The sequence below is a fragment of the Chamaea fasciata genome, unplaced genomic scaffold (genome assembly GCF_029207755.1).
Source record: "Chamaea fasciata isolate MVZ Bird 193981 ecotype frontalis unplaced genomic scaffold, bChaFas1.0.hap1 SCAF_3, whole genome shotgun sequence".
Lineage (NCBI taxonomy): Eukaryota > Metazoa > Chordata > Aves > Passeriformes > Sylviidae > Chamaea > Chamaea fasciata.
Window position 1 is genome coordinate 36,118,149 of NW_027094088.1, and position 15,659 is coordinate 36,133,807.

General features: G+C 37.6%; 1 protein-coding gene across 2 annotated transcripts in view; it reads left to right on the plus strand.

The window, feature by feature from the left end:
* Positions 1–15,659, plus strand: part of BIRC6 (baculoviral IAP repeat containing 6) — a 175,602-nt gene that overhangs the window by 12,434 nt on the left and 147,509 nt on the right. For both annotated transcript variants that reach the window (XM_066178597.1, XM_066178596.1), the window contains exons 2-10: positions 3,142–3,323; positions 5,725–5,862; positions 6,257–6,450; positions 8,088–8,199; positions 9,441–9,523; positions 10,667–10,889; positions 10,991–11,151; positions 13,004–13,062; positions 13,755–15,149. In XM_066178597.1, coding sequence (XP_066034694.1) covers positions 3,142–3,323; positions 5,725–5,862; positions 6,257–6,450; positions 8,088–8,199; positions 9,441–9,523; positions 10,667–10,889; positions 10,991–11,151; positions 13,004–13,062; positions 13,755–15,149 — 2,547 coding nt within the window. The remainder of the gene's footprint in view (positions 1–3,141; positions 3,324–5,724; positions 5,863–6,256; positions 6,451–8,087; positions 8,200–9,440; positions 9,524–10,666; positions 10,890–10,990; positions 11,152–13,003; positions 13,063–13,754; positions 15,150–15,659) is intronic.

Consider the following 15,659-nt stretch of genomic DNA (forward strand, 5'->3'; position numbering starts at 1 on the left):
GGTCTCTGTTCTCTGTTGTTTGAAACAAAGAAGGTGGAGGTGAAATGTTCCTTTTCTCAGGTTCCTAATTTCTGCAATCTGATGTTTCTTTGATTTTAAGTTTTTAGGTTGCTAGTTCTAATGTTGTGATAGATGACATACCATAGTGTAATGTGCTATTGGATTTGCACTTCCAGCATGCTATCAGCCTGCCAGGTTTCCTTGTAGGAACTGACAAAAGGTTTAATGACTTCTTTGTGAGATGTTTTGTTTTTATCCTAGGCAGATAGGCTGGAGATACTGGTAGAAGCTATGATTCACTTGTGCCAAGACTGAAAAGCAAAATCATTAGAAACTTTAAATGATTGTTTTTTCTCCTACTATCCAAAATAAATTACAGCTAAAGAAGTTTGGGCTAAAATGAGAGTAACAGTTGGGTTTTGTTGATTTAGCTTAAGTACTTTAGTGATTTTACGTGAAACTTTTTAGCTGTGGTTTGTGAAGACACATCACTATTTATTGCCGGGGAACTTAGGCTGGACAGGCAGGGCATGGTTAGAGGGGCACCAGTATGTTTTTCAGAGGGTATTGGCAGAGTACTTTAGCGCATTGAAAAATATTGATCCTCAGTAAGGGTCTTCAGAAAGGACACTTCTGGCAATACTTTAGGATGATTTAACTTTTCTGGGCATAACTTCTGGGTTACTGCATCTGTAGTGGTGACTTCTATATTCCTTGGTTTCCTGGTTCTCAATCCATTATTATGATCATATGCTCAGCTATATGTAGACTGTGTTATAGCATGTGAATGGTATTAGGATCATCTTGAAATGTGTTTTGTGAACTTTTAATTTTAAACTCTTGTTTGCAAAAAAGCTTCTCCACAGCTCAGAGGCTATTCAGTATAAACTAGTCAGTTGCATAATGTGTTTCTCTGGGTTTTGGAAAAATATAAAATATTGGTCAAATCATTTCCTTGAAGCTCCATCGACTTAGGCTAAGGAAGCCTGTTTTGTTTTTATGTGCTTCAAATAAAATAAAAACAGCAACTGTAAATAACTTTCTAGAGATAATTTGGCCAATCTTTCTCTCAATAAAACCAACCAGAATATTAGCCAGCACAGGGAAAATCTCAGCTGGTAGGCAATATATTTCTTCTTCTGTAGTTAGAATTTCTTATTTTGTTTTGCAATGGAGCAGAAATACTATGTTATCTGCCTCGTTAGTAATTGGCTTCTAAAGATTTGGACCATTTACTCAGAGGATATTAGCTATCTGCTGCTTTAGACATGTGATTTCATTAACATCACTACAGAATTGATAAAATAAGAATGGTCTAGCCTGGAAAGCTGCAGTGACTGGGGCTCCTCGAGACTGCTGAACTCCTAGGCACAGGGCGTGAGCATACTCCTGTGCTTGACAGGAAATAAAGGAAGTGCAAAAGAAAGTGTTTGTGGTGTTGGCACCTGCCAGAAAGGGTGAGCTGCTTTTCCCATTTTCTCTGGGAGTGGGGAGGAGGAGAGAAGGGATGTGTTGAAGAAAGCGTCCTGTAGTGATCCATCTCTTGGATCACTCTGAATAGTCTGCAAACACTATCAGAATCTACTGAGGTTTATAGTTTAGTGCATCAGATACTGTTCTATTTATTTGCATAATAGTTTCCAGCACATTGCTGAAACTTACGCTTTTAAAGATGTTTAAACTTGTATTTGGATTTTTGACAAAAGTTATTTTCCTGTAGAATGGTTTACTTCCTTGCCTGCAGCTGTGTTGGCTGTAAGAAGGTCTTCTGTGAGGAACTTCAGTGTATTGACAAAAACTCAGTTTGAAATTAGTTGATTTACCATTCAGAGAACCCTTTTTTGCGGAGCAAGGACCAAAGACTTCAAGTGATTCCGGACTCTTGAAGTGTTTCTGACTGCTTTATCAATGATTACAATTGCAGTGTATTTAATGCAGGCAGAGGCATATGTCCTTTGTTTTGTGAGCATATGAGTCATTGTTTCCGAAATCTTGGTGAGGAGGGCAGCTGACAATTTTTCTTTCCCTGCATTTTCAAAGAGAGGATACCACAAATGTAATGTGGTCAGATTCGTATGCCCTTTATTTCCAGAAGTTTTAATTTCCATATAACTTTATCAAAATGTGAAGATGACAGAATTATGTTGCTGTCCTCACCTGGGTGTTCTACTGTATGCTAGCTACCAAAATGGTGATTTTTAAATTATTTATAATAAAAACAGTATTCAGTGTCTGAGGAAAGAAGAGAACATGGACAGGACATGATTAATGCAAAATTCAATGACACTCCTGTTCCTGTGGGACAGGAAGGCATCTGTGTAGACCCTGCAGCATTTTCAGCTGCCATTGGAGAATGTGTCCATGTATTTATAACATGTGCACAATCTGCTTCTGGAGTAGCAGCTTACTCTGTCTGTGATAGAAAGCAGTTTGCCTTTTCTGCAGGGAGCGTTTTACATGGACTGCATTTAGTTCTGCAGTCCGTCCAACTTTGGACACGGAATAGGGATGAGTAGCATTAAACATTTTAGGGGATAATATCCATTGCCACAGCCTTTCCTTATTTATCTGCTAGCAAACTTCTCAAACCTGTTACTGGCATCACATGTGCAACACTGAGCAGGAATGAGCTGTTGTAGTGTCTCAAGGAGCACATGGCACATTGGTACATGTTACGTGCTGTACTTAGTTTTGAGAAGTTGAAGTATTGTTTTGCTTGATGAAGTGGTGTTAATAAGCCTTAATGGTAATTTAGCAGTTTTGTCTTAGTGTTCATGCTGGTTTGTACAATTTAGTTCTTACACTGTCAGCTAGTATCAAGTACACCAGACACCTGCATTAAGCTTGAAAACACTAGTTGAGGCCTCCTGGTAGGAGGAGGACTGAAATTAATGACTTCCACTGTAGGAATAAGCTGGTTGTAGTTATTGATGGGGTGTATAGATTTTGGGAGTTTGTGTTTTAATGTAGGAAATATAAAAGCTTGGTGAAAATTGTGGTTGCTAAAATGCTAGCTTTTGATCATCTCAAGAAGTAAAGATTTTGCCCAAGTGTTACATTACTTTCCTAGACGGAAATTAGAGGTCTTTTCTATAAAAGCATTCTTCTAATTAGATCTTGCATTTTATCTTTCCTTTTTAGCTAAGCCAGGTGGACGGGTAAAATGTCAGTATATTTCTGCTGTGGATAAAGTGATCTTTGTGGACGATTATGCAGTAGGATGTAGAAAAGATCTCAATGGCATCCTCCTGTTAGACACAGCCCTGCAAACGCCTGTTTCTAAACAAGATGACGTGGTTCAGCTTGAATTGCCGGTTACAGAGGTAAGATGTGGAGGGGGGGAGCAAAAAGAGTTATGTAAATAACTGTGTCAGAAATACTGAGACCAGACATTTGACTCTGAGTTTCTAGGGTGGTATTAACACCATGTAATGGAAAAGTTTCTTACTTATTAGATGTCATAGGGCCATAGCTTTTCGCAGTTACCTGTATCTCAAGCAAATAAGAGCATGCCTCAAGACCACATGATTTCCAGATGAAAGAACTTTTTAGTGACCAGAGATAAGGACTCATTTCCCCATCTTTGTCAGTGTTTGTGTATGGAATCTATATGCACTTCCAGAAGTCAGTCTGGCCTGTTAGGCATCCCTGATTTGTTGTTGCTTTTGTTGTTTTTGTTGTTATAGTCTTTCAGGAAAGGAAAGATGAAATCAGGTGTTTTGTCATGTGAAGAATTAGAGCTGGAATCTAAGTTTTCTAGCAAGGTCAGCTGGCCTAACAAAAGACTTTTTTCTGTGCAATCCCGGTGTCCCTTTTATGTTTGGATCAGCTGTAACACAGTACTTTGTGGTTTGACCATTTATTATTGCTTTAAGAGAAACTAATGTAGATATTTCTGCTTAGAACATAGGGCTTAAGATTTTGTTGTATTTGTTGATCCTCACCATTGATGTAAATTATTTATGTGCTTCTGAAATATTGAATAGGTGCTTACTATGAGTCAAGAATGTATGTCATATGTGAGGTTTATACCTATGTGACTTGAATAGGAGTAACAGCAATAAAATGCTTCACAGAGGTCTCTGAAGAGAGCTTTCTGGCTTCCTGATGCTTGCTGCCCACTGGCATCACATTTATACCCTTTGTGGGTTACTAAAGAATCTTGGTATGTGTGGCTGAGTGTGAAGAAAGTGTCAGAGGTCAGGATTTCCTTTCATAAGGTCTGCTGTGACGGGTTTGCAGTCTCACATGGTTCAACACAACCTGTAAGTTTGTGTCAGTTTTTTGGCAGAAAGATTCTTTGGTTCTGAAGAATTTACAGACCCTTATTTACAGCACTTCTCTGTAAAGATCCTTCCTGTAGAAAAAGAAATGTGGAGTTCAGTAGGAGTAGCTTTGGGAGTTTCATCACCAGATAAGTGAGGAAGGAGGCAAAACATTATCAGTTTCAAGTTCTTATATTTAATTTTAAAGAGGTGGTAACTCAGACCCTGGAAAAATTTAGTAAATAGTAAGCAAATATTGTACAAACACATCTGTCCACCTCTTTCATCATAGAAAGGTCAAGAACTTTCATTCGTGGAATGGTGTTCAGTGTTTTTTGTCTCTAAAACTTTCCTGCCAATTTCTGCACTTGATTTAAGTTGTCTTTTAAGTAGTTTGGTCTGCTGGCAATGCAGTGCACCTTTAGCATTTCTAATTGTCAGCATTAACAAGTAATGAAGCAACCTCTATGCTGTTTTGAATTTGCCATAGAACACTAAATTTCAGGAACTGTCACAGTCTATCTGTTATTCTTCTGATACAACCTTAGCTAGGGGGCTGGTTTGCCTTATTTCAGGCTTTCTTCCCGTGGACTTCTCAAGGACATAACTAAGGAGCCTTTTGGTCCATTCAGTGGTTTGTGGTTGTTTAAAGGGCTGACTGACCATTGTCCTTGGGAAATATTTCCCTGTATTTGCAACTTGAAAGAATTGCTGTAATATTTTTCAGATGTTAACTCAGCTAATAGCAGATTTAGAATACTCTGTGCCTTGCACATCGAGCATACCTTTAAATCTTACCTGACAAAATGAAGTTACCAGAGAGAGAGATAAGCTGGAAACAGATGAGACTTGGAAGAAAATGTCTATAAATGGATGCTCATAGAATTCTTTTCTAGCTGCATTATTTCTGAGTTTTAAGAGCCAACTTCTAAACTAGTCTGGGCTTTTCTTTGCCTCATTTTTCAGCTTCACTGTATTAGCATTGTAAGTAACTTATCTCTAATTTTGTAGCAGTGTTGTTGTTCTCATTATTATCTACCTTTTTGAAGGCACAGAGCTACTCAGAAAATGGAAGGACTTTTGTTCTTGCTGTCACTTTTTGTCATTAAAACTGAATTAATCCTTTTGAAGAGAAAGCATTGGGCTATAGATGTCTTCTCATTGCTTGCTTTAATAGATCTTCAGTTTTAACTTCTATGACTGACTTGTTTAACATTTGGTAATATAGCCCTTGTGGGAATTTGTAGTAATTACTGTTACCATTTCTGAAGTTTATCTGTGGCCTGTGAAGTAAAATTTGGAACATCATACTCAGGTCTGCATCTTTTATGGGAATTACACTGTTATATGATAATGTAGGATCTGGCAAAGGACATTTCTGAGAGTAATGAAACAGGTGTAATTCTGTTCGAAGTTGCTCAGTGTGGATGCTAACTTTGCTTGCACATCTGCATTTTAGGCTCAGCAGCTGTTATCTGCTTGCATAGAAAAAGTAGATGTTTCTAGCACAGAGGGATATGATTTGTTCATCACACAACTGAAGGATGGCTTAAAAAATACCTCACATGAAACAGCAGCAAATCATAAAGTTGCAAAGGTAAGAATTTGTCTTTGTACTGTCAAACATGGATTCCCAAGTCTAAGTTGTGTGTCTACCATTGAAACATACAAAATCTGTGACTCAGTGTGGTGGATTTAGTTTGAAGACAGTGGAATGTATTATCTGTTCCTTAGTTTTATGTGTGTACCAAGCTTCACTTGGTAAGAGAATAAACAAGATTAGTTTCTTGCTGATGAAGTCAACTAAAGAACGCGACTGAGCTTAAAATTTGTAGTTACTGACTTTCCTTGTATTGTGTTCGTGTTGCTTTTGTGTGTCTGTTGTATTTCTTGGTATCACATGTGTTTGGTTTTGGTTTTGACACTCCTGTGATCTGTTCGTTGTTTAAACGTTAAAATTTTAAAACATAGATGCTTTCTTTCTTATTTAGTGGGCAACGGTTACGTTCCACCTTCCTCATCATGTTTTGAAGTCTGTCGCCAGTGCCATTGTAAATGAACTCAAGAAGATAAATCAAAATATTGCTGCCTTACCTGTAGCATCCTCTGTGATGGATAGGTTATCTTACCTCTTACCCAGCGCACGACCAGAGCTTGGTGTGGGACCTGGGCGGTCTGTGGACAGGTATATTGAGACAAGTGATGAATTTGACCCCTTAGTTGTATCAGAATAAGCTCTTAGATGACTTTAATTTACTTGCCAAAGGATTAGTCCTATCCTGTGCTTTGTTGCTCTTACACATACAGCTGATTGACTGTTTAATGCACGCTGTGCTGTGCGTATTACTGAATTTAGCAAAGCCTTTGTGGACACAACACTGTCTGAGTTTCAGCTTTAATGCAAATCGAATTTACTTTGCTCTTAATGCCAACATATACTTTTAGAAAGGTAACAATTGCAGCCTTAAATACATGCTACATTGTATCCTGAAGTCAGTTGCTCCTCCTTCATACAAGGAAGAGTCATGCTTATGTTTTATGGTTCAGAAGTTTAGGAGGTTACCTTTGCAGACCATATATATTCTACTGCTAAACTCTCTAGTCACCTGCTACATGTTTGAGGTAAGAGAACATTTTAGCTCAGACTGCTGCTTCATCTCTTTCTGATCCAAGTGGTAATGTATGCAGAAGCAAGTAACCCATGATTTTAACCTTTATAAGCTGAGACTAGCTAGAATACTGGTAAATCTTCTAAGTTTATAAATTATTCTTTCTTGAAAGTGTCTGTCCAAATACTATTTGCATGGGTATTATCATTTCTTACACCTCAAATGATTTAATGAATTTGATTTCATCTCTTAGACTTTCCCTCCCCAAGCCTTCAGGTCTACCTGTACCTCACCATATTGTATTTTGATTAGAGTTCTCCCTAGATCTGTCTCTTGAGCTGGTATAATGTCAAGTTAAGATAGCTCTTATGTGGGTGTTGCTAGAATAGATTACTTTCTTGGCAGGAAATGTTTAATATTTCCATTCTCTTACAAGACAGCAAAAATCTTCTGTAGCTGAGAAGCAGAAACAGGAAATAAGGCACCTTTCCATCTAACAGCCCTAGTTCTTGGGAGAACAAAACTCTGTCAAGGGAAAAGAAAAACTGATGCTTATTTCTCATGTACTGTTGCAGATGAGGGACATGCACTGAGTGAAGGTGGAAAAGAGAGAAACTTCTTTGGTCTCTAACTGTTGAGTTGCAGAGGGGTTCAGATTTTGGGATGTAGTAGTTTAAAATTCACAAGTATTATAGTATGTAGTGAATGATGACTGGTGGGGGGGTTGTACCACGTATTCAGTTAAGCCTAAAATATCACTTTAGAGTATTTTTAAATATGCATATTCGTATCTGTTTAACTAAGAACCCCACATTTTTATGGTAGTTGTCATATTAAAAAAATCCAACTCTCTTGCAGTTCTGGTGGGCTAAATTCTCCACCTGCCTTCAATGCAGAATAGCTTTGGGCATCTGATGCTTTCCTGCAGGTAGATCAAATAGGCTACCTGGAAACTTATTTTATTAATCCTGCTTTTAAGGTCCATTGGTTGTTATGTGGCCTTTCATTTTCTACTGGAAATGTGCTTTAAGCACCTGAGTGAGGGAAGTTTGTACCTTTCCTGTAATAGTTAAATATAATTTTAAATGTAAGTTACAGGTAATTATTTGTGCTATTTTTAATGGTTACTAAAGCACTGAAAGTCTTATAAATAGTTTGGGTTTTTAATTTTAAGTGACAATTTTGGGTAATGTAGAGTTTTTCACCTTTGTAGGTCTTTGATGTATAGTGAAGCTAACAGACGGGAGACATTCACTTCATGGCCTCATGTGGGTTATCGGTGGGCACAGCCAGATCCTATGGCTCAAGCTGGATTCTATCACCAGGTAAGAGATTTAGTTGTTCTTAGTATTTGGTTCCCAGGTGGGAGGACAGGGGAAAAGAGGTGGTGATGTTTTTTAGTAGGGTTTTTTTTTTATTTAATGGATTCCTTTGGTTATGCATAAACCATAAAAACTTCGTCATTCGGCTCTTCTTTTTAGAAGTTTCAAGGGGTTTTGGTGCCTTGAGTTTGCTTCTATTTTTTTTTTTTTTTTTTGTACAGATCACAGAGAATACTGTTCTGAACTTCAGCATATACAACTTTTTGAAATACCAGATTGATCTGAGTTAACCATAATAGAGAGGAAGTTGGTTGTTATGTAGAATCTGTCTTTCTCCTTGTTAGATTGTTGAGTAAATGATCCTTTTTATATTACAAGTAAAGCATAAAAGGAGTAGCTTGGCACTGGAGTTCTCTCACCATACTTGCCTAGTAGAACTTTATTGTATCAGAGGTCCTAGATCACATTAAATTGTTAGGCTTCGTGAATATGTACAACCTCTATGTTCTATTCCACTACTTTTGCTTATTTTCATTTTTCATTCCTTGAAATTTCTGCTTTGAAAAATATTTATAATACGGATTTAGATAATGATGGCTGGGCGGTGCCTATCATTTGACAGCAATATTGTCTCTTTCATTCTGTCAGCTGCAAAGCATGATAGGTGGATGAAGTTTTTGGATGCTTTCCTAAACTTGTAACGAAGGAGGAAAGCAGGGAGTTCATATGTTGGAATTGTATCTGCATATTCCCAAGCATGTCTTGAAATGAGGTCTTGAAAATGCTAAATTTTAAGAGAATGGAATTTTGACTGTTTTTTCCTCATTTGCTTCAGCTAGTAACACCTGTTCTTTGCAGAGGAGTGGTAGAGAATACTTTATATCTTAAGAGATTGGTAGGAATATTTTTTAACCCATGTTCATCCAAGCATTTATTCTGCTGCAATTCTAAATTTTTTGAACCTTGTGAACTTTTGCCAAAAAAAAAAGTCATTTCTGTTCTAGGTCTGTGGTTTGCATCCAATGACTTGCATGAATGCCAGTTCTGGATCTCTTCTATAGTAACGTGTATCCTTCTTTTAATGTGAAATACTTTTCACTTTGTAGTCTATAATTTGTAGCCCTTTATATGTTTGATGTGATGCTTTAGTATGTCACTAGAGGGTAAGAACTTCATCACCTAGTTAAAAGTGTTTCATAGTACATAGCTATATAAATTTCAAGTGTTTCTTCCTCTTTTCATAGCCTGCTTCATCAGGAGATGACAGAGCCATGTGCTTTACCTGTAGTGTGTGCTTGGTGTGCTGGGAGCCTACAGATGAACCTTGGTAAGTTTAGTGATGTGTGAAGCACGCTTAATTTTGTGCTGAACAGATTAGAAATCTTCAAAGGACAAAAATCAACATATTTTGATGGTATTTCTGGTAAGTTTAGGACAAGTCATTGACAAGAATGGCTTTCCAAAATGATTCCATGAAACAAATCACAAAAAGATTTGATGTACTATATCACATTTCTGTATAATACTAAAAGAAAAAAAACCAGGTGGTTGGTTTTATTTCTGAATTCTGATTTGCTGTTTCATTTCAAATTGTTCCTTGAGAGTTTTCAGCCAATACTTCTTTGTGGGAATCTCAACTGAGTCTTTTATTTGATTGTGACTGGACTACATCTCTTTTCAGGTTCAAAAACTGCCATAGCTGTGTAGTGCTTTTATGTGAAGTTGCAGTATCTATTACTAGTAATAATCTAAAATTGTGCATAGTGACAGAAACATGGGACCTTAGACTGATTAAAGGGTTCTTAATGTAATTTTTTCTTGGTTAGTTGGTAATTTATAATCTTTCCTTGAACACATCGGATTCCTGACTTGCTGGAAACTTTTCCTTGTAATATTATCTTCATAGGTTTTGTCTACTCCTTTCACTTACGATTTTCAAGACATTTTGTAGCTGTGTAATTGCTCTTGTCATGTCTCTGCCTTAGTTATATATGAAGATTAGGGTTTTTCCGTGCTTCTTGGTCAATGTGACATTCAGGACTGTTTTCAGTTTTGATTTTTTTAATTGTGGATATAGAACTCAAAACAGGACATTGCTTCTAAAGATACTCATAACATTAGAGTTTTAATGTGCATTAACTTAATCTGGGCTTTTCTTCATGTGGACATGATTGTCTACTGCCCATAGAACAATATTTTTTTTTTTTAATGGACTAATTATATTAAGAGCATTGTGTAGATTGATCCATTTGAATATGAATGTGCACTGAGCAATCAAAGTCTTTAATACAGTCTGCTCTGGAGAATCAGCAGGGAGAGCTGTGTCAGTAACTTCAAAACTCTCTTGTATGCTTGACTGCAATACAGTTCTGTTTCAGCTTGACTTCTGGGGCTTAGCTTGTATATGCTATGTAGTTTTCACAGTAAAAAAACCCGATATTTTCTGTGTTTGTTTTTTTAATCTGGAAAGGTCTGAACATGAGAGACATTCCCCAAACTGCCCATTTGTCAAGGGTGAGCACACTCAGAATGTACCTCTTTCAGTCACGCTGGCCACAAGTCCGGCACAATTTCCCTGCACAGATGGCACTGACAGAATAACCTGCTTTGGATCTGGAAGTTGCCCTCATTTTCTAGCTGCTGCAACAAAACGAGGAAAGATCTGCATATGGGATGTTTCCAAACTTATGAAGGTATGCAATATAAACAATCATTTTTCATCCACTATTTACTAATCAGGCATATCTTGATTCAAAGTCAAATACCTCTTCTGTTTTTTGTTGTTATTTCTCAGGTCCACTTAAAATTTGAAATCAATGCATATGATCCTGCTATTGTGCAGCAACTTATGTTATCAGGAGAGCAGAGCTCAGGGGTTGACTCAAGGAGACCAACACTAGCATGGTTAGAAGATTCCTCTAGCTGCTCAGACATACCAAAATTAGAAGGAGACAGGTATGCCACTCTACCAAATGAGAAATATGAGCTTCTGTGTAAGTGGTAAATGCCATTTAGCAAGGTCATGCTTTGTGAAACATAAGGTTGGTAATTTTCATTTCATGGAAATAATATTTTTAGTCACTCTGTATTTGTACACAATTCAACACTTGAAAAAGACTGATCTAAATTTCTATTTTTTAAGCCAGTTTCCTAGTGTTCCAGTTTTATACTCCACTAGCAGAGAGATTGCAGATCTCATTGCTACCCTTTGCTCATGTTTCGGAGGCAGAGTAAAAAGATAAAGGAATAGAAGTTTTGGATCAGCTTTTCATTTTAGTTATGGATTATATATTTCAGGTTTTGAAAGCAAAAGCTCCTCATGGACTTCTAGAACACGCTTTTCTCTGGTTGCTTCTCTGTAATTTCTGGTTATGTTATTCTGAAAATAAGCTGTGTGAATGTGCTTCAAGGAATTTGTACTTTCTTGCATACTTTTAATACATGCATCCAGACTCTGAACAATAAGATGGTCCTGTTGCAAGGGTTTGGATAAGCTAGAAGGTATGCCAACCAGTGCTTAGAAGGTGTGATGTGAGAAAAAGTAGTATTTCACTCGTGCTTCATGCTGTCTGTTACTGGGAACACTTGTCTCGTCTTGCCAAAGCTCAATAGAGTGAATAACTGTTGGAAAATTTAGAGTAAAAGTTGTCTGGGAAGTCTTGCTGGTTTTCTGAATGTTGCTTCTTAAACTTCTGTGTTAAGAAGAAAGTAGCCATACTGCTATATAGACAAGGAGGTAATCTTTGGTTTTAAGCTTGGTGTGATATCTACAGTAGTGCAGAGTGAATGCAAAGCTTACTCTTCTGCCGACATGGGCAACATCAGCAACTGCCTGGACTCCTACTGTGGCTTTAGGAGTGGGAACTCCTTAATAGTTAAAGAATCAAACCAATTTTGAGAGCTGGATAAAGGACAGTGCAATCATATTGCCTGGAACTAAGCATCTTTCATTTCACTTAAACTACATGGAATTTACTAGCACTTCTCCACTTAAGGGGGGGCTGGATCAGAATGTTGAATTTTGTCTGCCATGTTGTGAAGTGAAGGCTGATCAGGTTTGGCCCCACATAGATCTCTTTCTTGGGGATGCGGAATAAGCATCCAGTTTGTTGAAGTTTGAGGATCTGACTGGGTACTGTGAGTAGTTGAACCTGAAGCTACAAAGGGATAACTGTCTTTCCTGTGTGTAAGGAGCCTGAAATAGGAAATAATTTCTTTTATTGGAAAAGTCAGATGCATGAATTATTTATATTTTCTTAGAACTACTCAGGAGCCTATTTCTCTTGAAAAGGTGTCTTGAACAGAGTCTGGTTTTACAACAGAATTATTTTCCTGGCAGCATTTTTAAAACCAACAACACTGCTCATCTCTTGTTTCAGTACTAGCTACAAAATGGCCTTGTAGAATTGAAGACTAGTCTGTCAGCTCCACTTTCCAGAGATTGTTTTGAGGAATTTGAAGATGTCAGTATTAGTTTTTAGATGTACTGATTGTATGGTTTCGTTTTTCTTGGAAAGATTCCTGAGAATTTGCTTTCATTTTAATACCATTTATACCTGAATTGTAGGAAATAGAATAGTAGGATGAGACAAAAAGAAATCTGGTCTACTGGTTCAATAATGGAGGAAAATGTCTTTATGTTGTTGGTGTCTGTGATGAACTTGTCAGTGGATGAACAATGCTGGCTAAAAGGAATGGCCAGTTATAGTATACACTGTGGTTTTTTTATGAATTTTTATTGATCTAATGAAAAATAAGCATGCAGTTAGCATGTACATGGGGTCCTTCATGCATTATTTTTTTTCAGTGATGACCTCCTGGAGGATTCAGACAGTGAAGAGCATTCCAGATCGGAATCTGTTACAGGTAGGTTACATCTGATCTGTTATATATGTAATAGTTTAGAGGTGAAAGGGGAAATTCTTCTTTCAGGCTTTAAAAAAACCTCTGTCAAAACCAATGATACTATATTCACTGTATAAGAAAAAAGGAAAAGGATTTCTCTTGAAAGGAATGCCAGTATTTAAGTTTGTGTGGTGGAGAGATTGCGGGCAGGAGAGAAGAAAAACTACACTTTGTTAGTTAATAAGTGTCTTACTTGACAACAGGCATTGCTTATCTTGCTGTCAATAAAGCACACAAACCAAGATAAAAGAACTTTCTTAGAACAGGAAGAAATTACAGCTGTACAAAACCCTTTAAATTCAGAGGATTGCCAGAAAGAGTTCCTGTGTCTTGACTGTTTCCCTAAGGGTATGCACTTGGATAAAGTATTTCTTCCTGAATAAAGAGTTTATATGGCAGCAGAACAGTGCTATGTATAATGTTCTTGTGATATTTTCTTAGAGGTTGAGTCAGAAATTTTGTGGGAGGGAGGGCTACATGTTTATTTTCTATAATCTGGTTTACGTCTTTGAGTAAGGATCACCAAGTGGAGAAAAAAAGACCATGAGATGTAGAAAAAGGTCCTTTTTTTCCAACAAACAGTAGTATATGCAGTATGATTCCTGTTTTGTCTTTTGAGCATTTGTATTATGTTAAATGTTTTTGTTTTAAAGGGCATACATCACAAAAAGAAACTATGGAAGTCAGCCTTGATATAACAGCTCTCAGCGTTCTTCAGCAGCCTGAAAAACTTCAGTGGGAAATTGTTGCAAATGTTCTGGAGGACACAGTTAAAGATCTAGAAGAGCTTGGGGCCAATCCCTGTTTGGCCAACTGTAAGAGTGAAAAGATGAAGGAAAAACATCTAGAGCAACACAACATTCCCTTTCCTTGTTTATTAGCTGGAGGTCTGTTAACATACAAATCACCTGCTACCTCTCCTGTTAGCAGTAACTCTCAGAGATCACTGGATGGCTTAAGTAGGACTCGAGGTGAGAGTGTCTCGGAACAGGGATCAACTGACAATGAATCCTGCACTAATTCAGAACTGAATTCCCCTCTGGTAAGGAGGACTTTGCCTGTATTGCTGCTCTACAGCATTAAGGAGTCTGATGAAAAAGCAGGAAAACTCTTTTCACAGATGAACAATATTATGAGTAAAAGTATACATGACGATGGTTTCACGGTTCCACAGATCATTGAAATGGAGCTGGACAGTCAGGAACAGTTGCTGTTGCAGGACCCCCCTGTGACTTACATTCAGCAGTTCGCAGATGCTGCAGCCAACCTGACATCTCCGGACTCGGACAAGTGGAGCTCTATGGTTCCCAAGCCTGGGACTTTGGTTCAGTGCCTGCGTCTGCCCAAGTTTGCAGAGGAGGAGAACCTGTGTGTAGATTCCATCACACCTTGTGCAGATGGTGTTCATCTGTTAGTGGGACTGCGGACTTGCCCTGTCGAATCTCTGAGTGCAATAAATCAAGTAGAGGCCTTGAATAATTTAAATAAATTAAACTCGGCACTATGTAATAGAAGGAAGGGGGAACTAGAATCAAGTCTTGCTGTAGTGAATGGCACGAGTATTGATGTAATCCAGCATGAGTCACCAGCAGATGTACCAACTCCTTTAATAATTCAGCCTGAACAGAGAAGTGTTAGTGGTGGATACCTAGTGCTGTATAAGATGAATTATGCCACTAGAATAGTTACTCTAGAGGAGGAGCCAGTAAAAATCCAGCATATCAAAGACCCCCAAGACACAATTACCTCAATGATTTTGCTCCCACCGGATATATTGGATAACCGAGAGGACGACTGTGAGGAGCCTGTAGAGGAAATACAATTAACTTCTAAAAATGGCAGTGGGAGAGAGAGAAGATCTGAGATCTCTACTCTTGGGCACCTGGTAATAACTACTCAGGGAGGATATGTAAAAATACTAGATCTTTCAAACTTTGAAATTCTGGCCAAAGTGGAGCCACCCAAAAAAGAGGGCACTGAGGAACCAGATATGTTTGTCTCTGTGATATACTGTTCGGGCACAGACAGATTATGTGCGTGCACCAAAGGTAAGACTTTTTGTCAATTTTTTTTTTAAATTATTGATTTTACTGTATTTGGATTGTGTTACAGAATTTAGAATCTTAAATTTCAAATTCCACTGAATTTACATACAGTTTAATGATCTAGGAAGCATGTACTCTAGTTAATTCCTCACCTTAAATGTCAGTTTTAATCTCTAGAACGGCAGTAGTTCTTGTGTGTGTCTTAATTCTTCAAGAAGCACAGGTTTTCTTAAGTCCAAAACACAAAAATCAAAGTCATTCTTGGATGTAACTATTTCTATGATAAAGAAATTCCATTTCAGAAAAATGTCTTCCGCCTGTAATTGATGACATTCAAGAGAGCAGAGAAGATAATGCTTTTATTCCTTAACCTAGTGTATATTTATTCATGTAGCATGCTGCTAGTTCTGCTTCAGCTTTTCACAGTTGGTATTGTACTTTCTTGAGTGTTAGAGCCAGGCTATCCATGCAGGATTCTTAAGTCTTTTATTGCAAATGAACACCAGGCAATCT